This window comes from Camelus ferus, chromosome 13 (assembly GCF_009834535.1).
Source record: "Camelus ferus isolate YT-003-E chromosome 13, BCGSAC_Cfer_1.0, whole genome shotgun sequence".
NCBI classification, from domain to species: Eukaryota; Metazoa; Chordata; class Mammalia; order Artiodactyla; family Camelidae; genus Camelus; species Camelus ferus.
In genome coordinates, this window is record NC_045708.1 from 49,684,531 (window position 1) to 49,709,635 (window position 25,105).

The 25,105-nt window shown below is 39.1% G+C and overlaps 1 protein-coding gene across 1 annotated transcript; it reads left to right on the forward strand.

The window, feature by feature from the left end:
• The first annotated feature begins 27 nt into the window (after positions 1-27).
• TCTEX1D1 (Tctex1 domain containing 1) lies at positions 28-24,478 on the forward strand. Its single transcript, XM_006191008.3, has 5 exons — positions 28-215; positions 1,936-2,057; positions 15,069-15,160; positions 21,241-21,365; positions 22,218-24,478. The coding sequence occupies exons 2-5, from the start codon at positions 1,939-1,941 to the stop codon at positions 22,419-22,421; spliced, it is 540 nt and encodes a 179-aa protein (XP_006191070.3). The 5' UTR covers positions 28-215; positions 1,936-1,938; the 3' UTR covers positions 22,422-24,478.
• Positions 24,479-25,105: the final 627 nt, after the last annotated feature.

Below are 25,105 nucleotides of genomic sequence, written 5' to 3' on the forward strand. Positions count from 1 at the left end.
CGTAGGCGGCCCTGAGGACCACGCAACTACTTTGTCTGTCTGGGGAGGGCCAAAGACTCTGTTTGAGGAGGTCACCTTGGAGACGCACCGCGGAGTCCAGAGGGAGAGAGCGGGCGGTCGCCGGCAGAGGGAAGCCTGGGAGGCGGGAGCCTGGACGAGCCTGCGGTCTGGGAGGCCCCCGCCGCGCCGCGCCCGCGGCTGCAGCCCTGCCGCAGGTAAGTGCGGCCTCTCCACAGCGCACGGGGAGCAGAAGCAGACGAGAGAGAAAGAAGGCAAAAGGCAAATTGGCGAGGGTCAAGGGGGCTGAGGAGGGAGGGCCCTGTGTCAAAAATGGCCTGCTTGCCGTGGCCACGATCTCTCTCTCTGATACCTTACCTCTCCCTCCAACAAATAAGAACTAGCTCCAGATTTGGGAACTGAAAGCGGGTCCTGGCCTTTGGCCCCCTGCCCGCCTGCGTGTCTGGGCTTTAGAGAGATGTCCCGTGCAGAGCCAGCCAGCCTTGTCAGGTCCTGGAGCAGCATGAGTTCTGAGCAGTCTGCTTGAGGTCGCCCTGGCGACACTGGCGGCCGCACCCCCTCCGGACCTCTAGGTCCAAATTCTAGACTGCGGGGCAGTTTTGGAAACAGGTGAGCAGATCGAGGTCTGTCTGTGTCATTTTAAGATAGGAACCAGAATGACTCACTTAAACAGGCTCACTTTGTCTTGTCAACACATATACGCATTCACATGGACACACTCACATACACAGACACGTACACACACTGACACACTCATACACACTGACACACTCATACACACAAGCACACATTCAGTATACAGACACATCACACACAAAGGCACACACTCAGGTACACAGATAATCACTCATACACACAGGTGCAGACACAGATGCTCACACAGGCATTCAGGCACACAATTACATTAATGTACACAGACATTCTCACTCAAACCACAGCTTCTCACACTCATGGGGACACACTCATGCTCATACAAGCACGTGCTCACAGAGAGAGGCTCACACAGAGGTGCTCACATTCCTGCACACACTATCACACGCGGGTACACAAACACACTCCCCACACTGCCGCTCCTCCTAACACACGGAACTTCTGCTATATTTGTGTGCCCTTTGCCTCTGTCTGCCCTGACAATGATCACACTGCGGTTTTAGATTTTGTATTCAACTGTCAGCTCCTTGAAGGCAAGGACTTCAGGACTTCAGGTTTTAGTTCTGTTTTAGTGTCTAGCACAGTGTCTCCTGGTTAGGGCTCTCAGATTTACAGACTATAAAATGATTTAAATGAATGTCTAAATGTGTATGTAGGCAGTAGGGCAGTAGAGTTACAGTCTGAGTTCTGGGAGGTCCACTCCTCCTTCCCGCTTTTTAACAAGCACTTGTGAGAGGATGTAGATTTTCCAATAAATCACTTCCTTTAAAGTTCTGTTTGCTCTTTACAAAGTAAATCACTATTGCTTGAAAAAAAAAACCCTTTGGAAAAGACAGTTCATTTTAATTTTTAAAGTACTGGCAACAACAATTAGCAAACTTTTATTTTAAGATTAAATTTGGGGGACAATAAAACATATTGCTTTCTGGTGTGGAATAATTTCTTTCTTCTAAATATGGCTATCTTTTCTCAGTGAATTTTACCTCTTTGGCAGTTAAGTTATTTTTGCTGCAACTTAATATCTGCTTCTGTGAATTGTGTGCTACTGCATAAATAAAAGTTATCAGAGTTAACATATGTCCAGTTATACTGACCAGAAGAACTACATATACTAAAAATCACTCTTAAGGAAACCCTACTTCTCAATTCAAAAATGGGGGTGGGGGAAGTATCTGAGTACTTTATTTAGAATGAATCTCTGTGTTACACTAACTAAAATGTTTTCAGATCTTCTGTTCGATATTTTATGAAAGTTTTCTCCCATAGGTTATGACGATGTCCGACATGGCTAGAGACAGAATGGCTCATTCACTGAAGAAGAGGACCAGTGTGTCTTCACTAAGTAGTCACGACTTCCGGCGGAAGGGACCTCATGGGCGCGCCAAAGAGTGAGTAACTGAATGTCTACTAAACTCGATTCTTGAATTAACACGTTCATAATATTTATTGGGGGGGAAAAACGCATTTCCTCTGAGACATAAGAAAGGAAGAAAAATGGGCAAGTACAAGGCTGAGGTCACCGTTTCAGGGCCATATTTTTAAAAAAGAAAGAATGGTAACTAGATTTATTGTGATGATCATTTTAAAATGTATAGAAATATTGAATCACTGTGTTGTGCACCAGGAAAAAGAAGAAAAGAGAAAAGGGGCAAGGAAACTTAAGTGATAAGTTGATCACAGCATTTTGTACTATTTCAGAGAATGCCCCCCAAAATCATCTACTCAAAAGAAATGCCATGTGCAACGTAGACCAGCTACTTCTTACATTGTCTCCCGAATTCTTCTCCTCAATATTATACAATTACATTGTTTTTGCACTTTTGTAATCATTATGTACAATTTTCATGCATTTAGCGTTATTTTAAACACATTTTGTAATGTATTTGCATAGTCTTTGTCCATATCCTTTTAAATGGCTGCATAATATTTTGTCAGTTTATGATTCCAGGTGAGCTAGTCATTCCCCAATTATTGAGCGTTTTAAGTTTGTTTCCACTTTTTAAATGTTTCAACTATATAAGAAGTCTCTGCTTGTTTTCTTCCCAGAAGTATAATTAGTGGGTTAGATGATAATAAGTATGTTTTTTGAGCTCTTGCTACATATTGAATTTGCTCTCCTAAAAAAAAGATGAATAAATTTTTAACACTTTCATGGCATTTTTTTCGACTGCCACTGGGAAGAAAACCAAACAAATTACCCAATGCAGAGGTCAATTCACTTATGTAATAAGCTTTCCTTTTTAATAGTTTCCACAGGATTGAAGGATGTAGCATATTAATCCCCAGGGTTGGGAAGTAGGAGCTGGTGGGTCCTACAGAACAGAGACCAGAAGAGCTGAAATACATTTACAATAGAATTCTGAAACCATCTCATTCCACTCTCAGAGTGTATTAATGCGCTTATTTCAAAATACCACTTTTCAGCCCTGGGCATTTGTGGATTACAAGTATAATCGCTTCTCTTTTCCAGATAGGAAATACAAAGGCATCTTAGTCCCAGTGTATGTCAGAAGTAAGGCTGAAAAGACTCATTAACCCCTGTAACTTTTGCTTCTGACTCTGTGCCATTTTGGCTGCTATTTCCAATATTTAAGTGTACAAGGTTTTTTTTAAAAAAAACATGATTTTAAAATAATTGTTAGCTTACATTCAACTTTTTTAAAGAAAGTGTTATTACAGTAATCTGACATAAATCCTGGTCCTGTGATTTACAAAGCACTGCTCTCATCCAAAAACCGAACTGTCATTCCTACTTGCAAAATTTTCATTTACTTCTTCCCTTTCAAAGCAAATTAGAAAGTCAGGTAGAATCAGAATGTGGCCCAGTTCGAAGAATTAAAGATCACTCTTATTTTATTGATAAAGCATAAATATAAGTTAAAAGGTACCAAGAATAAAAAATAATTATAGCAACACAGTAGGAAAAAATTTTTACTGACAAATACAAACAAAATACAAAAAAGAAAAAAACTCACTAAGTGATAAGTGTTTTGATATATTTCAAAGTGAGAAGTTGGGACTCTCCAACAAAACATTCAGAATGGATCCTCTATTGATGCTTTTTTCCTTAAATAATAGCAAATGAGCAGCTTCCAAGCCCTTACAGTGCAGCCATTTAGGAGGCTGCCTCCCAACCCTAACTCCCACTTACCTTCTATTGTCTTCATTATCGCCTTGGACCAGAACATATGGGTGATTCTCCTTCATGAAATGGGGCTTCAACTAGTCAAAAACTTCTGACTCCTTAACAGCTCTCAAATGCAGGCATTGTTTTGAATTTGCAGGGGTTTTTTGGAAAAGCATGTACCTTTCATTTGAAAAGATTTTTCAAAACAGTGTTTTGAATAGACTAATTTCAACAGTATAAAGTATATCTTGAATTATATTGAGGACTCAATACATTATCTCATTTAATCTCTCCAGCATTAATCCTACTAGGTGGACGCCATTCTTACCATTTTACTATGAAATAACTGAGACCTGTAAGTCAAGTAACAATTGAAGGACTAGCATATAGTCTTAAACCATGAGTATGGAAAAAAGGGTCCACAGACTCTTGCTTACTTCTCTAGTACCATCTTCCCCACTCTCCTGCTTGCATCCTGCTTTCCCAGCTTCCATGTTTACAATCCCTCAATGCTCCAGCCATTGACTCGGTTTGCTTTCCCATGGGGTACCCTTGTCTGGAATGCTCTTCTTACACTCTGGCTTCCTTCCTTTCCTCCTTTAGAATTTAGCTCTATCTCCACCTCTCTAGGAAGCTCTCTATAACTGTTTCCAAAACAGGTACATCTTGCCTGATGCACAGCAAGCCAAAATGCTAAGACACTGACATTTGCAGCAAAGAGAAGGTTCATTCGCAAGGCTGTCAAGTGAGGAGACAGGGGAACAAATCTCAAATCTGCCTCTCCAAAGGCAAGGGGCTCTAGTGTTTATGAAATAAAGGATAAAGAAGCAGGGCAGTCTGAGGCATAGAGAGCGTGGGGAGGGTGGGGAAAGGGATGGGAAAAGGTGCAATAATCATCATTCTGCAAACGTTTTGCTGTTTCACTTACATACCCCTTGGAGGACATGCAAGTCTTAAAATGACCTTGCTTAGTGAAGGCAGGTGAAATGGATTCAACCCATGGTTTTGTAACTACCCAACTACAGCCACTTCCCCCCTCAGTTGGGTCGGATGCTCTTCCTTTCTGCATCCTACTATGTTTGGCTATTTTCTTGTCTCTCTCTCTCTCATTAGATTGGGGACTTACTGGCCTTCAGAGTAGTAAACACACTGATAAGGAGGGCAAAGAAGAGTAGGAGGTAGACCTACTTGGAAAGCCGTTTCTTGGGTGTGGTCTAAGATCAGCATAAGTTCAGCCCCCAGTCTTGGTTTCTAAATCTGTTGTCTTCTCCAGTAGTAACTGATGCTTATCGCTGATTCCTGGGCATAAAGGATACCTGAAGTGCCTTCTGAATTATGAGAGGAAGACTGAATTTATATTCAATATAATTACTGTTAACTGTTTTTAGGCTTGGGTCTTTTATTTAAATTATGTTCTCATTGTGATATAATTTTTAGGCTTTATTCTTTTTTTTTTCCCGCTTTTAACATTTTTTATTGATTTATAATCATTTTACAATGTTGTGTCAAATTCCAGTGTAGGCTTTATTCTTAAAATAAAAAAGAAGCATTTTAAGCTGATTCTCACTATCCCAACATTGTAAACTGTTAGCATGTTGGCATATTTCTTCCTCTATCTACCTAGTTGTCATCACACTTCATCTGTAATTGTGAATTTTGTTTGTTTTCCACTTAGATAATTGACAGTAGTAAGGATGGTAAGCTAACATTTATTGAGCCCTCACTAGGACCTCACTTAAGTTTCACAGAAGCTCTGTATTGGTGGTTGGCAAACCATGGCCCAAGAGCCAAGTCCGACCTGCCACCTGTATTTGTATAAAGGTTTCTACATGTTTGGAAAAAAAATCAAAAGGAGAATAATACTTTTTGTCTCATGGAAATTATAAGAAACTCAAACTTGAGTATGTGTAAATAAGGTTTTATTGGAACACATGCAGGCTTGCCCAGGTGTGTACTGTCTCTGGTTGCTTTCACACTATAATGGCAGAGTTGCGTAGTTGTGATAGAAATGCAGGTCCTGCGAAGCCAAAAATATCTACCTGGCCTTTTCCTCGTTTTGGTAAGTCCTATTACCATCGAAATCCTAAAAGATCCTAATACACAGAAAATCTAAAAATATATAATACGGCGTTTAAATACATATATTCAGATGTTTTGACAGCTTAAAAAACACTTTCTGACTGCGGAGAGACTGCCCCTCCCAGGTCTAGCCAATTATTCAAGATAGCCAAGGTCTCAGCAGGGAGCATGCCTTTGATATGTCAACTGACCAACCCAGACCTCGCCCTCTTCTCTCTGGCGCCCCTCCTCCTGCCACATCCCGGGAGGCAGTAATGTCTGCCCTAATCATCCCAGTGCCAGGTACCAAACCACTAGGGACCTCTCCTATGCTTAGAGGCTGCTGAAATTATTCAGACTAGCCAGCCCTGACCTGTTCCCTTGCACAGCTTTGCCTTTCCCTGGGAAGCCCCAGTAGAGGCTCCAGCCCTGGTGCTCCCGCGCTCCTGTCCTCCGCCTCTTGACCACTCAGGGGTTCTTCCACGTGGTCCTGTGTGGCATGTCGTGTCTCTTGTCTCGAGGACCTGTGAATATTATAAATTATGTTTTCCCGAATCCCTCCCCTGACTCCTTTTGTGGTCTCACCTATCTCATAAAAAAATACAGAACAAATTCTTAACAAATATATGGATTTTGACTTAAGTAAATAGTATTACACTATAAATCTTATTTTGGTTTGACATTTTTATTTTTTAAATTTACTCATGTAACTATGGATATTTAGCTTTTCGCTTCTTACTGCTGCGGAGGAGTCCTTTAGTATACATCTGTCACTGATGTTCCTATCCATTCCCCCTGGGATGAACACCTAGAGTGGCTTTCACTCCCAGGCAAGGTGTGCAGCACCATGTGCAACATCTCTGTACATAACCCTTCACTGGCATCTTGGTGAAAGCTGCCCTGGGAATGTGACCCCAGGTAAAGGCATTCCCGTTCAAGGAGATCTGAATTCATGGAGAAATAATACGTGGGTGAAGCTGCTTAACACAGTAACATATCTATGTTTCTCAGATTAATCTAGAAATTTAATATAGCTCAATCAAAATCCATTTGCACTCTGAGAAATTCAACAAACTATTTTCTAAATTTTATAAATAAGGAAAGAATTTTGCATAACTAAGTTAACTTTGAAGAGTGAGCATAGAGGAGGAATTTACCCTATTAGATATTAAGATATATTACAAAGTTGTAGTACGTAAAAATGATAATAAATGCAGCAATAAACAAATAGGTGCAGGAGTAGACAAACAGGCCAATGGAACACATAGAAACTTCTGAAGCAGACCCATGAATATGTAGAACATAACATATGAGCAAGGGAAATGATGGATTTCTTTTGATAGATTATGTTGAGTGAAAACTTGTTTTGTTATATGAAGGAAAATGAAGCTGGAATCTTACACCATTTGCATGGTAGACTCCAGATGGAAGACTGAAATGTGGAAAGATACCAAGTTAATAGAAGAAAGTATAGAATATCTTTGGGTTCTGTGGGAGGGGAGGATTTCTTAAGATCCCCAAATGAAAAACTAAAACCATAAAGGAAAAAAAAAAAACCTTTGATATATACAACTGCAATAAAACTTAGCATTTCTTTTCAACAGAAAACACAATAGACACAGTTTTTAGGCCAGTAAAAGTTATATATATATTTTTAAATCATGCACAGTAACAATTTTTAAAGAAGGAAAACAATATTTAAATATTCAAAGAGATAAACAGCAACTTACAGAAGCAAAGCCCAAATGGCAAAGCAGAATATGAAGAGATGCTTAAACTCACTTGGAATGAGAAAAATGCAAATTAAAGCAAGATACCATATTGCACCCATCTGAATGGCAAAACATAAGAAGGGAGAATAATACCAAATGTTGGCAAGGCTAGTAAGAATAAAAAATTGTATAGGCATTCAGCAAAGAAATCTAACCGTATTTAGAAAAAACAGGAATATACGTGTCCTATTACCCCCATATATTGAGGAAACTGAGGTTTGATGTCGTAAAGTGACTTGTCAAGAGTTTCACAACTGCCAAATGACAGAGCAAATCACCTCTGGTTCTCTGACCTAGAATTTAGGGACATGTGAAAGCACTTGTATTTGATGTGGGCTAAGCTGTGTCCCCCACCACCCCTACCCAGTTTCTGAGTTGAAGTCCTCATTCCCAGTACCTCAGAATGTGACTCCACTTGGAAACAGGGTCTTTAAAGAGGTGATTAAGTTTAGAAGAGTTCATTAAGGTGGATTCTAATCCAATATGGCTGGTGTTCTCATAAGAAAGGGAAATTTGGACACAGACATAGATGTGAAAAGACACAGGAGGAGAAAACCGTCTACCAGCCAAGGAGACTGGCCTGGAGCAGATCCTTCCCTCGCAGCTCTCAGAAGGAACCAACACAGCCAACACCTTGATCTCAGACTTCCAGACTCCAGAACTGTGAGACAGCTAAGTTTTGTTGTTTAAACCACCCGGTCTGTGGTACCTTGTTATGGCCGCCCTAGCAAACTAAGGCAGGGTTTGAACTGCACAGGGCCACGTATACGTCGCTTCATTCCAATAGTAAATGCTATGGTACTTCGCAGTCTGTGACTGGAGCTGCGGATGTGGAATCGAGGATACCGAGGAAAGGCAACCACAGATACGGAGGGCCAACTGTAACCCATACTGGATTTTCAACGATGAGGCGGGTCCTTTGAGTTGCTCCTGACCTTTGAGTTGTTCAAGGGTCAACTGTCTATCTAAAGGAGTGACTGGAGCAGCACCAGCTTAGTCAGGGGGTCAAACAGTGTCTCAGAGGCCCGCTTTGCACCAGCTGGCTGGGGTCAAGATCCTTGAGCACTTTCAAGCTGCTGATCTTGCATAAGTTCTTAAGCCTCCTTACCTCAGTTTCTGCTTCTATAAAATAAGATAAAAATAACAGTTGTCTTTCCGGGTGTGATGAGAATTTATTAAAATAACACCTCAAAGTGCCTAGAATGGTTCTTGGCACATCTAAGTAGAAAGCAAGTATTTTTATTATTTATTCTTATTCTTATTCTTATTCTTATTCTTATTCTTATTCTTATTATTATTATTATTATTACAACATAGAACTTTGGCATCAAACTAGACCTGAGTTTGAAACCCTGATCTTCTGTTAACTAAACACTATTTAATATTCTTTGAGTCAGGGCCGTAGGTATAGCTTGATAGTAGAGTGTGTGCCTAGCATGCATGAGGTCCTGGGTTCAATCCTCAGTACCTCCGCTGAAAAAATAAATAAATAAACCTAATTACCTCCCCCCTAAAAACAAATATTGAGCCTTGAAATATAATCTGTAAAATGAGAATAATAATGACTTCTTCATCATAGTGTCATTTCTTTTATTCATTGGACATATTTTTGTTGCCTGGGTCGTGGGCATTGTCTTTGGTGCTAAAGACACAGGGGTGGACAAAACACACTGTCCCTGAATTTGTGGAATTGCTCTTGTCAAGACCATAGTGACTTTCACATTGCTGATCCAGGGATCAATCCTCAGTCCTCGCCTTTCTTGACCTCCCCACAACATCTGACACTGTCCACCACTCCTTTCTCCTGGAAACACTTTCTTCATTGGCCGCCAAGACACATTCTCCTGTTTTCCTTTACCCGACTGGTCCTTCCTTCTCAGTCTTCTTCACTGGTACCTCCTCTTCTCCCCAACTTCTTAATGTAAAAGTGCCTCAGGGAGCAGTCCTTTGTCCTCTTCTTTTCTTGTTCTACGCTTGTCCCCTTGGGAATCTCCTCAGTCTAGTGACTGAGACTTGATGTTATGCCCCCAAATTTATATCTCTAGCCCACACGTCTCTCCCAAACCCCAGACATATATCTGACTGACTATTGACCTTTCCATTCAGTACCTAGGAGACATCTCAAATCCAACGTGTTCATAACTTAACTCTTTATCTAACCCCCCTCCTTCCCAGTCATCAGGAGATCCCATTGGATTAATTTTTAAAACATATCCAGGACCCAACTACTTACCACTGCCTCCCACTGCTACCATCTCAATCGAGGTCACAGTATTAGTCAGCTCGAGCTGCCATAACAAAATACCGCAGACTGGCTGGCTTCAACAATAGGAATTTCTTTTCTCACAGTCCTGGAGGATGGAGGTCTGAAGTCAGGGTACCAGCTGGGTTAGGTTCTGGTGAGGGCCCACTTCCTGACTTGCAGACGGCTGCCTTTTCACTGTGTCTTCACATGAAGGAGAGAACCCTGGTATCTCTTCCTCTTTTATAAGGACCCTAGTTCTTTCAGCTCAGGGCTCCACCGTTATGACTTCATTTAGCCTTAATCATCTCCTTAAAGGCCCTATCACCACTAGAGCCACATGGGGGGTTAAGGCGTCAACATATGAATTTTGCGGGGAGACAGTTCAGTTCATAGCAGTTGCTGTCATCTCTCACCTGGATTACTCTAAAAGCTGTCTAACTGGGCTCCCTGTTTTTACACATGTGGCGGGCAGTCTATTCTCAGCGTAACTTTCTTTTTTTTTCTGTGCACTCTGAAATATCTCCACTGGGAGGCAGCACATGACTTTGGGAACAGATAGGGAAAAAAAAAAAAAGAGGGGCATACTTAAATGATACCATTCAAAATACGGTAGTTCCAGGCATGTCACAGTTACAAATCAAAGAAAGAGGTGATATTCTGACCTTCCTAATCTACTCCATTAATGGCTCCAAAGCCGGTTATGCATTCAAATATTATTTGCAGCTTCAAAACATTTAAGTAGTAATGGCAGTGATAATGTCTGGAAATGAATTCTTAATAATTCTTAATTGGTGTGATATTATGGCCGGTGAGATTTAATTGAAATCATTGTTTCTATCTCCAACCTTCGTAAGACATGCTTTGTGTTTATTCTCTGTAATTCAAGGACTGGTCAGCACAAAAATTTGGAAAATGTTTTCAGGAAAATTGAATTTCATGAAAAAAAAATTCCAACTGTTTAGCTAATTTTTTTTGCCCTTTCTTCCTGCATAATCAGAACACGGCTGTTGGGTTAGTGTGGGACATTTCCGGTGTCAATCAGGTACGATATAGGCTTACTTATGTTATTGTGGAGCAATTTCAGGCAGCTGTTTCCACATCCAGTCTAATTTCAAGCCTGTCCTGAGCAGTAGTACATATGATTCCAAGTATTAACTGAAATTTACACAGGCTACAAATTGTTACTTTTCTCTCCAAAATAACATTAGTTGATTTTTTTCAGTGTTTTCACCAGCAGTTTACACCAGATTTTCAGTTTTCCTGCTTTTACTTTTAATCTACCTTCCTTCCTAAACCTTTACAACTTGGAATCTTGCCAGGTGAAATCTTTTTCCTCCATAAATGCCAACAAGCTGATGAAAGTCATAGACAGCACGAATATATTTCATGTTTTAAAAAATCAACTACAGCATTCCATTGCAGTGAGATCATGTATCTAGAAGGATTATTATTATAAACTAGGGGAGGCTTGGTCATAGACAACTGAAACTCATCCACTTGTAATGTTGTGAAATATACCCAATAAATTTATTGTACTGTATATAAAGCACTGGTAATTAAAATTATAAATTTGCTCTTTGAAGCATCTCACATTTCTATCTTTAAAAATTTCAGAGGGCTTGGGTAAAGCTGTTTATCAATAGAAAACATGTACAAGTTTTTCTAAGTCGGTATTCTGAACTGATGTTGGTAATTGAAAGCATTTTTAATATTTTATGCCTTCTGTCTTTTTAAAAGGAATAAATATCTTATTTTTTCTGTTCAGCTTATTCTTCTTTTTTCTCTCTCCCTTTTTCCAAACCATCTCATTCTCACATGGAACTATCAGATATCAGTTTCAAAAAATACCATAAATAGGGTTTTTTAAAAAGTATAAATTTCTTGTAATTTTCCATGAAGTCTTGGTTGATACATGGTCAGCTTCCAAAGCCCAGAAAACAATAGACCAACCAAGTATTTTCCTTCTGCGTGATAAGGGATGCCAGGTTTCCAGCAAAATATCTGAAATCTCACCCCCCAAACCCTGTCTCTTCCACAAAATTAATTCTGAGTTTTGTGCTCTGTTCCTTGCAGCATCCCACTTCCAAATCTGTGACAGTTATATCTAATGCTTATTATAATAATGTCTAAAAAAAAGCAAAAATGGTGACACAAAAAAAACAGAAATATATTTTCTCTTACATAAAAGAAAGACTGGAGGGAAGCAGTTCTGGGACCTAGTCTTCTTTCTTTCCAATCTGTAATCCATAAGTCATCTCAAGACCCAAGATAGCTGCTGAGCTCTTGCCATTATATCTACACTCCAGTCATAAGCAGACCCTTATTGGTTGAATTAGTTGGTTGAATTAATCCTCTCAGAATTTTCTCCCCTAATTTAATTGGCTTATAAGCCACATGGCCCCAATAGCACCAAAGAATCCAAGAATTTGCTTTTAATTTGGAGAGAAATATTCCTACAAGCTTTGGATTCTGCTACCAAAGAGGAAGAGAATAACATTGGAAAGCAAACTGCAGTCCCTGCCATGGGGGTCATTATAATTTTCTTTATAATGGTTCAATATTGAAAACAACCTAAATGGCCTAGAGAATAAATGGTTAAATAAAATGAAGTATGTTCACATGCTAAATATTATCTTGATATTTAATATGGAGGTAGGTGACTATTTATTGACATAGAAAGTTATCTACTATACATTTCTGAGTGGGAAAAATCCAGCATCTATAATGATCCCATATGTAAAATCACATCTGAAAATTTTTTTTTAATATTAAGATTGGTTAGACAATCACTGGGGTTAATAATTTTTTTGTGTAATTTTACTTTGTTCTTTATACTTTCCTGTGTTTTGAACTGTTTATAATGAGCACACACTGTTTACAGATTACTGTAGAAATAAAATGGCACTGAATGAAATCATCTTCAGTAATTTTTTGTCCTTTTAAAAAATTTTTTAATTTTTATTTTAAAATTTATTTCATTTTATTTGGGGGGGGTAGTTAGGTTTACTTATTTGTATAAGTTTTAGAGGAGGTGCTGGGGATTGAACCCAGGACCTTGTGTATGCTAAGCATGTCCTTACCGCTTGAGCTATACCCTTCCTTCCCCTATCCTCAGTATTTCAAAAAAAGTCACTTCCTATTTGCACATCAATCCTCAGCCAGTGGGATTTTTAATCTGCCCTGATAACACTAATTTCATACTGATAATACTATAAACTGTACTGAATATCATTATTTTAGTAACATAGTAATAACAAAGCAATAGTGAGGACTGTTTGTAAAAACCCTTGTTTGCTTTTTTTGTCTTAGACTTCTAATTCCTGCTAATTTGAGTTTTGTACCAACTTTATTTCTCTTTCTGTGATTTTTTAATATGGTGTTCAGTAGAAAAGAAATGAGGTTTTATTTTTGTGCAAGTTTTAACTGCAGCAATTAATTATTTCAGATAGTCATTGCCCCTGTTTTCATTCTATCAGATATGATCATATGTGAGACTTTGTCACTGAGAGCTAAGTAGGATATTTGAAATCTAAGTCTGCCTTTCCTATGTGTATGATGTTAAGCCCTTTGCCTGGTTCCCTACATCACTGAAATGGGCAGAACAATGACTCTTCTACTTACTTGAAAAGGTCTTGTAAAGGTAAAATGAGATAATTGATGGAGAATGTTTTGCAGAATAAAAAGTGGCATATACAATATTGGGGCAGGCTGGCTTATCTTAGAATCAAGGGGCTTATGTGACACTGAGTTTTCTAAGCAGAAGCTATCCTCTTTGGCACTGCCCACAACACCTGCAGCCAATGTGGCTAAACAGGTTGGTGGTTACTTCAAAGGGCAGCAGAAAACTGAGGAAAGCAGGTGTTACAAGAATGAAGACTAGATCACTAATCCAGAAATCCATCTTGGAAAAGCAACCATAATGTCTTGCATCACTTGCTTGAGCTGAGTGAGTTAACCTTAATTTATTGTATATATTATATTGTCTTAAAAGATGTTTTAAAATATAGTATCCATGATTCTCTTAAAATATCTATTTGCAAGAAGCTCACCAATTCCAGACAGCCCAGAACTAAGCATTTAAAACTCCTTGCAGAGAGAAGAAAAGAAATCTCAAAAGATAAAGAACAAGTATCTCATTTTCATTTAATTAAAGCAAAAATATAGCCTGCTTATTAAAGTAGTCACTCTGAAAACACATACACACACTATTATAGCATCTCCTTTGAAATGACATCTGTCTTAACCTCCGTTTTCACAGGTGGAGAGAATTGGGGCTAGAGATCTGAGACTGCCGTTAGTGACACTTGAATCTCTGATTAAGTTGAATAAGTAGTGCTGGAGGGACTCTGGGGGTTCCTGTTCAGCACCTGGATAAGCTTATATTGCCTTGGTAACCAAGCCAAAACCCTTTCTTACTGTTGAAAAGAATGATTGATGCTTATTGATTTCGATAGTTTCGGTGAATTGCGGTTTCTCTCCTCACATAGATGAGTTTCTCGTTTTTCTTTTTTCTACTAAAGGGATTTTGTGAGGTATGTAAAATAGTAATCTCTTTACAACCCCCATGTATATATAGAGTTGTTTCCCAACATTTCAAGCTTCCTCATATAATCCCCAGGCCTTTTGTGAGTTTTGTCCACTTTGAGGAGAGCCTTTGTATTTGCAGTAGAGACGCAGTTGACAAAGGCTTTTGAAACATGTACAGCCGTCCCTTGGTATCCTCCGGGTATTGGTTCCAGGACCCCCGTGGACATCTAAATCTGTGGACGGTCAAGTCCCTTGTATTAAATGGCCAAGTGCAGTCGGTCCTCCATATCCAGGGTTCCTCATCAGCAAATTTACCCAACTGAAATCCGTGATTAGCTGAATCCACAGATGTGGAGAGCTAACTGTCCAAACTTTGTTACCCCACAGACAGAACAACCCATGAACACTCTGGTGATAAATGCCCCAGGCACTGGGCTTGGCTTCAACCGCTATATTGAGACCTGCTCCAAGTAACTTCTCTACTCCCGTAAAACTTCCATCTCTAAAATATTTTAGGCTTTATAAATATATCACTGGGATATTTACATGGGTCTTGCCTGAAATGTTTTCCAGAGTAAATGTAAAATTCTGTAACATTTTCGCTGAAAGCAATACTGCATTTTATTATTGTTATAATAACTATTGAAATTTGTTTTCTCCTTGCTTTTAGCTCTGTGAGTACAGTGTCTTACATGGATGACCCTAGCCAGCATGACGATGCCTCTCACCTTACAGTTCAGATGGAAAACACCTATCAAATGGGTGTGTGCCTTTATCACTCCCTCCTATCTGAACATTCTAATTTCATGAATGATATTTACTTAGAATAATATCTGATAACCTGGCATTATCATCAACGCTTGCACAACATAAGGGCTCTTAATTAACTGAGTGATTTGATACTGCTTTAATGTCTTCCTCTGCAAAATGGGACCACTATCCATTGCCTACTTTTCTTTATCAGTATTTCCTAAATACCAAGCAATTCACTGGGCAACACTGAGCTGCAGTGTGTATTACTGTCTAGAAGTTCTCTGTGTATTTCTAGGTTATCTTGTGGCGTTATTTTACATATACTTGACTTAAATGAAGGAGATATGCATTAAAGTTTTATTGAACAAAACAACCCAAGGTTGCCGATAGGTGGAGAAAAAAGCCTTCAAGGCAAAGGCAAATGATTCCTGGTCCCTTGTTGGCAGAGATGTTTATCCCTTCCCACAGAGATTTGGGGTCTTTGAAAACAAAAATCTTTGCACCTGCCCCTATACCCCAGGTGGAGTCCACAGTGACTATCTTTTCCCATTTATGTTTCCTCATAGACCTACTTGTTTTCTGTAAATGCCTACCTACCCACTATTATCTGGGTCTGTATGTAATTACTGCTGTATAGAAATTCCACAGAGACTTGCCAATGACCAGAGGAAGACTCCATGGGCCAGAGTGGTTTCATCTGTGGCTAGTTAACCTCAAGAAAATTATAGACCATTGGCACATCCCATTAGACCTTCTGGCCAGTTTTCTACACTAATCCCCGAGACTGCATGGATTATAAGACTCCACAATTAGTCTGTCTACTGGTATCTTCAGTGCCTGTGGTAGACAACGAATATTCCAGCCATCCGATGTCCATTTATATTCCTTCTGGTAACCATCCCCAGTTTCCTTTGGGGAAGCTCCACCATTGCCATCAGTACCACTTTCGGTCCATGGTGTTCTGCTGGATCTGACACTGGCTTCAGAGATGTAACAGTGGCTGATTCCAGGGTGGAATACCACACTTTGATTGGTCAAGGCCTTCAGAGTCTTTGAGGTTCAATTCAGAGAGTGTTGTTTGGGTGGTCGAAGATGCATATCACACCTTGAAACCTAAAAAGATGTAAGGGCTGAGATGGCTTCTGCCGTCTTGCACCCACAGGAAGCCTGAGGCCGAGGCCAGAATTCAGCTATGTACTCTTAGACTTTTCAGTTAGGCAAGCTAAGTGTGGGTCACGTTTTCTTCCCCTTAGAACTAAGATCTTAGCCATTCGGTGCCTGTGGCTTTGGACTCTGTGTGCTGGAAGGGTTTGAATCACATTTCCACAAGATAAAGGAGCTGAAATATGAAACCTTGTGTTTCTTCTTCATAAGGGTATATTTTCATAGCTCATTTCCTCAAACTAAATCGTCTAATCAGGTTTAGAAGTAATGAGTGTTGAAACAAGGTAGAAAAGTAATTTTGGAAATACTTTAAAGTATTTTCCATCTTTTCTTTCAAGAAGTCATTTGAATTGTTCTTTTATAATTAAAGTTTTTTTATACTTGACAATCCATTTTTTTGAGCATTCAACTAGCTATTTTGTTAATAATCAAACGTGTTTCCAATTCTACTAGTTTCTATTTATTTTGCATCTGAAAAGTATTCTGTGGGCCTTTGGTAAAGATTTTCTCATATCTACACAACACAATACTGACCAGGAGAGTGAGGGAAAAAAATCAATCACCAGTATTACTGGGCTTAATTTTTCACATTCTTTCCAGTAATATTTGCATCATCCAAACATGCCTTAAATGTTTAGCATGTTCGTCTTCCCTTTATCTGAGTAATTACAGCCACCAAGAATGAGATGAAACAAGAGTGAGTATAACCAATGGGGAAAAAAAGGGAATAGAAGGATGAAAATACGTTTCTTGTAATGAAACACCACTCCATACATCTTCAATTAATGACCGAAACATGAATACAGAAGAAAATATAGACTGTAGAATCCAATGTCTATGAATCTGAATTCTGGTTTTGCAAATTCCTAAATAAATTATTTTTGAGCAAGATATTCAACATCCTTGAATTTCAGTTCCTTCATCTGTACGTAGGGATAAAAGTCCACACAGCATAAGGATACCGTGAGAATTAAATAAAGTATTGTATTTAAATTGCCCCTGCATTCATTATTTAATTGCTTCTCAAAGTAATGGGCTCTAGGACTTCACTTAGATCACTAAGAAGAAAAGCCTTCTGTAACATCCAGTATAATTTCCTATTAAGTATGGAATGAGTTCTCCACGGGACTTCTTCTGGAGCAATGATATGAGCACCGCATCAGACAGGGACTACTGGTGGCCATCTTTGCTGCCATACAGAGACAGCTCAGCTGAGAATGAAGCCAAATGAATGAAAAATAGAATCTAAAGGTGGAGAGACATCATTTAAGCTCAACATCCATGAGATGATCAGGCCCTGTCATCAGATGCTTTGTTGGCCAGAGCCTGCCAGTCTCTCCGCACTGACTCTGCTCCACCCTCCAGGGTCCTACTTAACACCTTCACCCATCTTGCTGCCTTCTCAGCAAGAGCAATCCGTGTTTTCACTCGGAATGCAGTAGCAACTATAATAGCAACAACACAAATAATAATAAATATCTAATGAGTGATTTTTTTATGTGGCAGGCACTGTTCTGAGCATTTAAAATATTTCACCAATTTAATCCCAACCAAAAACAATATGTGGTAATTATTATTATCCCAATTTGGGGAAGCTAAGACACAGAAATATTAAATAACCTAATTTTTATCTATTCTCTCTTAAATCTATTTTTAGGGATAGTTTTTCCTTTCTTTAAATCTTGATCCTTCTTCAGGTTGTTGCTTTTTGCTTTCTGGAAGCATTTTTTCCTCCTAAAGAAAAAAGAAATCACTCTAAAAAAAGAATTAAAAAAGCTTAGGCATTCACATTAGTTGACTCTGCCATCTTTGGGAGCTGGTTTTGGAAGTCCAGAGCTGAACATTAATGCTTTCTCTCTCTGCACCTCAGCATCCCAGCCTGAGTTAGGCAATGGATGATCTGGCTGTATAGGGCCAAGGACACAAAGAAGTTAACAAAAGAAAAGTTTACTACTAGATTTCAGAATTTTTTCAGAATAGAATCTGGTTACGAGATTTAAAAAGAAAAACTACGCAAAGTGCAAAAAGGATATTAGTGACAGTGAGCAGGGGCTGTTGGAAACCAGGACTCTGGTGCCACCAGGATTCTGTCTTTCTTTCCAGCACTAAACTGCCTGTGGGCTCCTCTCCCTGTGGCCTGGCTTCCTTCCCACTGTGAGAAACATGGTCTCCAGCAGTTCTTGAGGGGCGCATGTCATAACTTTTGCCCCTGGAAAGAGACTTTTTTCCCCCTTAGTTCCAGTTTAAAATGGAAAATCCCAAGGAAGGACTCTAAATGGCCTGGCTTGGGGCAAGTCCACCCAGGGCCAATCAACCATGACTTGGACTTGGGCTCAAAAGACGTGATGATAGATCGTAAAGAACAACATGGTTTGAGTAGGAAGAGGACCAGTTCCTTCCATCTGGGAGAGGCTGTTCCTGAATGACAGGGAGCTGTGCTAGGCGGACAAATATCTGCTCCGAAGGAATTGGCTGTTTTCTGAAAGGAACGATGCAGACAGTCACTATAATCCATGACTGAGTTAAGCTCCTTGTGGGTGAGAGAGGTCCAGTTAAGGTAAATACATTATGAATGCTTGGTAGGAAGGTGTGAAAAAGAGAGGTACCGATCTAAAGGACATAATCTATTTTAATTTTTTTCAAGCTGGTAGTATCATTTTAAAATTTCTTAAGTAAAAAGGTAGAAGCCACTCTTAAATTTAGCATCATTTTACTGGAGTATGCAAGTGGAAATCTTCTAGAAGAGCCATAGGACAGTGACACAGCAGATATGTGGGAGATTGCCTACGGAGGCTGGTGCCCTGTCTCTGACCCCATGACGCAGGAGCAATCGGAACCAACCCTCCAACTCTCCACAGGTTTATAATGTCTTGTCGCTCTCCTGTATGCAGAACAGAGATGCCTGCTTATTAAATACTGGGGTTAATTATCATGCTTGTTGTATCAGTTGCCTCTGTTCACATATAGACTGAGTCCAGATTCATTCCCCAGGTTGATTTAAATTTAATTGAACAATTTGTATTTAATCATCAAAACAAAAATACCATTCATTGAGCCCCAGGAGGCTGACCTAACTCAACCCTAGGAACAGGCTGTCACCTTCTTGTTAAGTTCAGCCATCGGGAAACTTCAGCGGGAAGTCAGACTGGGAGGGGAGGGTGAATCCCAGCCTGTGGGCTTATCTCAGGCTGTTTGCATCCATCAACAGAAGGACGGAAGATGCTCTCAAGGGAGCCCTCTCCACATGGCTCTTGTGCGATCTAGTAAGAGCTCCTTTCTCAGATCCTTCAAGCCTGGGGTTGGGATAAGTGACACCCTCACTTTCCCAAGCTGAGGGGTACTGCACATTCCTTCGTGATTTCCTACAGCCTGCTCAGACCTTCTTAAGGAGTCTATTAAATCCTCCTGGAATTGTCCTAACTTTAATGCGCCATATGTTTCCTTGGACCCTGATTGATACTGTCATTAAAAATAAGCACTTAAATATACTGATGACTATTAAAATAGAATTGGGTGTGATTTTTTATCTCATTCCTTCATATCAACTCAGCAAATAATGATCGAGTGTAACTTGTGCAGTCACAGCGAGATGGTGATTCCCGGGAGGTACAGATAAGACGCCTGGGGCACAGGATAAGATCCATCTGAAGCTTTTGCTCTGAAAGTGGACTAAATGTGGTTTAAAATTCAAGCTCTCAAGTCAGATAAACCTGGGGGTACCTCCCAGCTCTGCCACCGTATGATTCTAGGCAAGTTACTCAAAATATTTAAACCTCTGTTTTCCCATCTGTGAAATGGGAAAAACAGTAAGATTCACGCCAGAGATTTATTGGGAGATTTTGCATAAAAGATAATGAATATAAAATACCACGGTGGCTGACAGGTAGAAAATGCCCAGTGAAAGTAGCTATTATCTGTACTATGGTTATTAGCTACAAAATGTTTGGTTCTACTCAAATTTGGAAATCAGACCTTAAACATATCTTATGCCTTTAGCATTGTGTTAGACCCTGGGGAGGATATAATCTGATACCGTTTACCATTGCAGGGGAGAAAGGCAGATATGCCTTAGCCATTTATTGGGTGGATTAGGAGCCAAGATAGCAGTGGTGACCCAGTGCATCGGGAGCATAGAGAAGAGAAGGATGAATTTTACCTTAAGAGAGGAGGAAAGCTTCCCGGAGAAGAAGACATTTGAGCTGACCTTGACACATGAGTGGATATTTCTCAGATGAACAGGATGGAGAAGGGTGTTGCATTTGAAAAGAAGAGCAAGAGGGGAGGGTAGAACTCAGTGGTAGAGTGCATGCTTAGTATGCACAAGGTCCTAGGTTCAATCTCCAGTACCTCCATTAAAATAGATAAGCCTAATTACCCCCCAAAAATAAATTAACTAATTAAAAAAAGAAGAAGAAGAGCAAATGTGCACAAGCATTCTCTAAAGGACAGGTGAAGTCCATGAGGCCGGAGCAGCGTTCATGTGGAGTGCTGTATTGGTGGGAGGAGAGGCTTGAGGTTAGACAGGAGCTGAACCTGGGACTTTGCTAAGGAAAACATGGTGGTTAGATCTGGGTGTCACAGCTCCACTTGTAGTGTGGGAGAGAGACTGGAGGGGGAGATGGAACAGCTGGGGGCCAGTTAGAAAGATGTTGAGACTTTGCAGTAAGTCCTTAGTAGTGGGAACTGGGAAGGTGGATATTTCCAATGTCAAACCTCACGGGTGTTGAACACACCCTTCAGGCAGTCTGGTAAGTGGAGGAGTCCATTGTCCTCTCGTCCCCTGCCAGAGAATTTGACTAGAAACCTAATTAGGACCACTTGTTTCTTTAAATGGAGGCCACTCCGAAGATGAATTGTCTCTCTATGTTTCAAAACTCTATGATTTGCAATTACTTCTTTGAAAGAAATGTCATCTGTATTTTCAGGTCCTACCAAACGTTTTCCTGTGGCCATTGTCAATCGTATTCTGAAAGATGTGTTAACTAACTACCTACAAGAAGAGCAGTATGAAGCAGAGCTCTGTAGACAGTTGACTAAAACAATTTCTGAGGTATATGTATGATTTCCCAAAGTGTTAGCTATGACTAGAATATTTGCTGAAAGCACAACCCCCTACTTTTCGATAAAGGCGATGAATTTGCAGTCGCAGTAAAACTGCTTATTTATATTTTATGAAAACATTTATTAGGTCATATTCCATGTGTGCCTGTGTGTGTAAAAAGCCTTTGTCTAAAACAATTATTATGTGAGTCATTTGCATATATTCTTTTTAAAAATGTATAAAACTGCCCCATTTATTTTAAAAATTTATTGTAAAAGATACAATATTTTAACGATCATTTTCTCTTCCCCAAGGCAGCTAAGACCATGCCATCAAATACAAACATTATGGCCTTTAAATCTATTTAAATACATTTCTGTTTTTATCAGCTAAAGTGCTGGCACTCCACCAGGTTTTCTCGACTTTCTTTTTTATAACAAACTCTTTAATAAGCATTCATGATTAGTTAAATTACAGGAGACTCCAGATGTATGGCCCCTTAATTAGACATGAACAAGATGGTATCACTCCAGTGCCAACACTCTCTGAAGGGAAGCCATCCCAACATAGATTTTCGAAGAATGTAATAAATCCATTGAATTCTATTCTCTGGACTATAATTTTTCCATGTGCCTTAGAAAATGAAGATTTCTTACTGGTGCTATTATTTTGTCCCTAAATGTCCTAGCTTGTGAGGACAGCACTCGAAGGGAATCACAGCCAGCATTCTACAACAATTACTGAAAGTATCTACTATGCAGCATGCTATTTTCTTAAATCCACTACCTTTATGATGAAAATGAAGGCTCTTAACTTTCATTGTGACTAAGTGAGGACTTTTTTTTTTCTTTTTATTTCTAGGTTATTAAAGCCCAGGTCAAGGACTTGATGGTTCCACGATATAAGCTAATTGCAGTGGTCCACATTGGACCACGGACTAGCCAGAGCATACTTATTGGAAGCAGATGCCTCTGGGATCCTAAAAATGATACCTTTTCATCCTACATTTTCAGAAATTCTTCTCTCTTTGCTCTTGCAAATGTCTATGCAGTTTACTTTGAATGACTGAAGACAAGAAATCTATTTCTTACTTTTTTAATCAAGAACTAGGCTGTATCTATGTACACAAAAGTTTCACTGCCCAGACGTTTGAGGAAAAAAAAACAACACACATATTTCAAACAACTGGAAATTTGGGGACTCTTTCATATTCTCATAAGAAGTAGGGGAAAGAGGGTGGCACGGGAAAGAATCTTGTTTATCCAAAGAAGGAGTTAAATCTGAGTTCTGCCAAATTGTTTTTCATAAACATAGACTCATATTAAACATTTCTTTTGGTACTAATTATTTTAATACCTCTTTAATTGGAGAGTTAGAATCCCCTGCATTATTTTTTAATGAAGAGAAGTTATTTAAAAAAAAATCTAGCTATGTACCCTGACCAATAAAAGACAGTAGAATATTCAACCTGGTATACACAAATGATCAATGTTACTATGTCTCAGTGCTGCCTATAAAAGAAATACTGGATTTCATTTTGTACTTAATAAATTGAGCAGCATTCATTAACTGCAATTATTGTTACATGTACCTGACAGTTGAAACTGCTGAGATAGAATTAATGATTTCATAACAATTATCGTCGTCCCACAGGACTGCTGGCTAAAACTAGAAGCTCTTGTGGGTTGCCTGCACTTTACAGAACTGTGGGAGAACCAAATGTTAGCTCTTCAATAATGGAAACAATAAAGTGGACAAAGTCTTTTAGGGCACTGAAGTAGATGCTGTGATATTAAATATACATGATGCTTAATAGTAAGTGTATCTGTAACACATAAAATCAGGTATTGGAAAGAGACACTGCTTTTAAATATATACCGGCTGACGCACCTTTCAATAGCTTTTCCTCGGCTAACAGACTTTTACACAAAATATACAGCTGGCAGTTTAACAGATTAAACATGTGTATTTACTATTTTGTTCCTATGAATTTAATACCAAAGTGACCTCGTGTGGTTTTGAATGGATGGCACTAAAATTTACAGGGCTGCAGTAGCTTGTTATTCTGTGGGTTAATGTAGCTGGTACCATGGATCATTTATTTTTATGGAGGTTTCAGCCCTTTGTGTGCATGTAAAATGGGGCTGCGGCGTTGTTCTCGGGTGGTAAGTGGGCTGCCTACAGGACATTTGTTAAAGGTCAAAGACAAATTATACACATAAGGAGAAAATTAGCAACTCCTTAGTCCTAGGGAAAACTAATGTGTAATCCATATCAAAAAGAATTTAACAAATGGGAAAACGGTCAATGCTTTATAGTTTTAAAATGTATTGATGTCTTATTTTTCCCTTAAAATGACATGTATCTTTTGTAAAGTATGCTTTTTAAATCCCTTTTCTTCTCTTTGTTCTGGCATTTAAGGCAGCATTTCAAAATGAATTAGTCAGCTTTTATTATTTTTTCTGATAGTGGGCATATGTCTGTGAAATAATTTATCACAACCAATATTCGTCCGTCTCCTCATAGGCAGTTTTGAATCTGGGTTGCACAAGTACAGGATGTAAATGAGTTTCCTGTTTTCATTATACATTTGTGAACCTCTCCCCTCTTGGAACAATAACAGGGGAAATCATATAGCAATTTGGCATGAATAAATCACTATGAAGAAAAATTTTTTATTATGTAGAAAGTTCATTATAAAAGCAGCCTTATTTTTTTTAGAGTTAAAAAATCTCATCCATGAGATAATTTCTTACCATCTGTCCTAGGCTGTTAGGATTCAAAACCGTATAACAGGATGGCAGTTAAAAAAGCAAAAAAGGAAGCAGTTTGCCAGCATATTGTCATGTACTGTAATTCAGAGAGCTGATGAGTTCTAGCAACTCTGTAACAGCAGAAGAATACACAGCAAAAACTCCCTCATGGTGACTAGCTTGGAAGAATGCTGGTTATCAAAAAAGGCTCTGTGATGGGAAATTTTGACAGATGTGTTAGCTAACACCTATTGCAATGTATAAATGTATCAAGTTAACATGTACACTTTAAACCTAAGCAATGTTATGTCAATTATAATTCAATTTTAAAATAAACATTTTTTGAGATATCACCGCACACCTGTCAGAATGGCCATCATTAAAAAATCTACAAATGATAAATGCTGGAGAGGATGTGGAGGAAAGGGAACCCTCCTACACTGTTGGTGGGAATGTAATTTGATCCAGCCACTATGGAAAACAGTATGGAGATTCCTTAAAAACTGAAAATAGACTTACCATATGATCCAGCAATCCTGCTCCAGGGTGTATATCTAGAGGAAACTCTAATTGGAAAAGATACATGCACCCCAATGTTCATAGCAGCACTATTTACAATAGCCAAGACATGGAAGTGCACTAGACATCCATTGACAGATGACTGGATAAAGAAGTTGTGATGTATTTATACAATGGAATACTACTCAACCATTAAAAAGGGATTAATTAAGTAATGTCATTTTTAGTAGCATGGATGGACCCAGAGATCGTCATACTAAGTGAAGTCGGCCAGAAAGAAAGAAAAAAATACTATATGATATCACTTACATGTGGAATCTAAAAAAAAAGGACACAAATGGACTTATTTACAAAACAGAGACAAACTCACAGACATAGAGAACAAACGTATGGTTAACCAAGGGAAAAAAGGGGTGGGAAGGATAAATTGGGAGTTCTGGATTTGCATGTATAAGATAGATAAACAAGGTCCTACTG

Bases quoted from the DNA above. Each gene is read 5' to 3' on its own strand.
- TCTEX1D1 (XM_006191008.3), top strand. From the start codon at position 1,939: ATGACGATGTCCGACATGGCTAGAGACAGAATGGCTCATTCACTGAAG. The intron at 2,058-15,068 runs GTGAGTAACTGA...CCTTGCTTTTAG, and splicing joins CCTCATGGGCGCGCCAAAGA to CTCTGTGAGTACAGTGTCTT. The intron at 15,161-21,240 runs GTGTGTGCCTTT...CTGTATTTTCAG, and splicing joins GGAAAACACCTATCAAATGG to GTCCTACCAAACGTTTTCCT.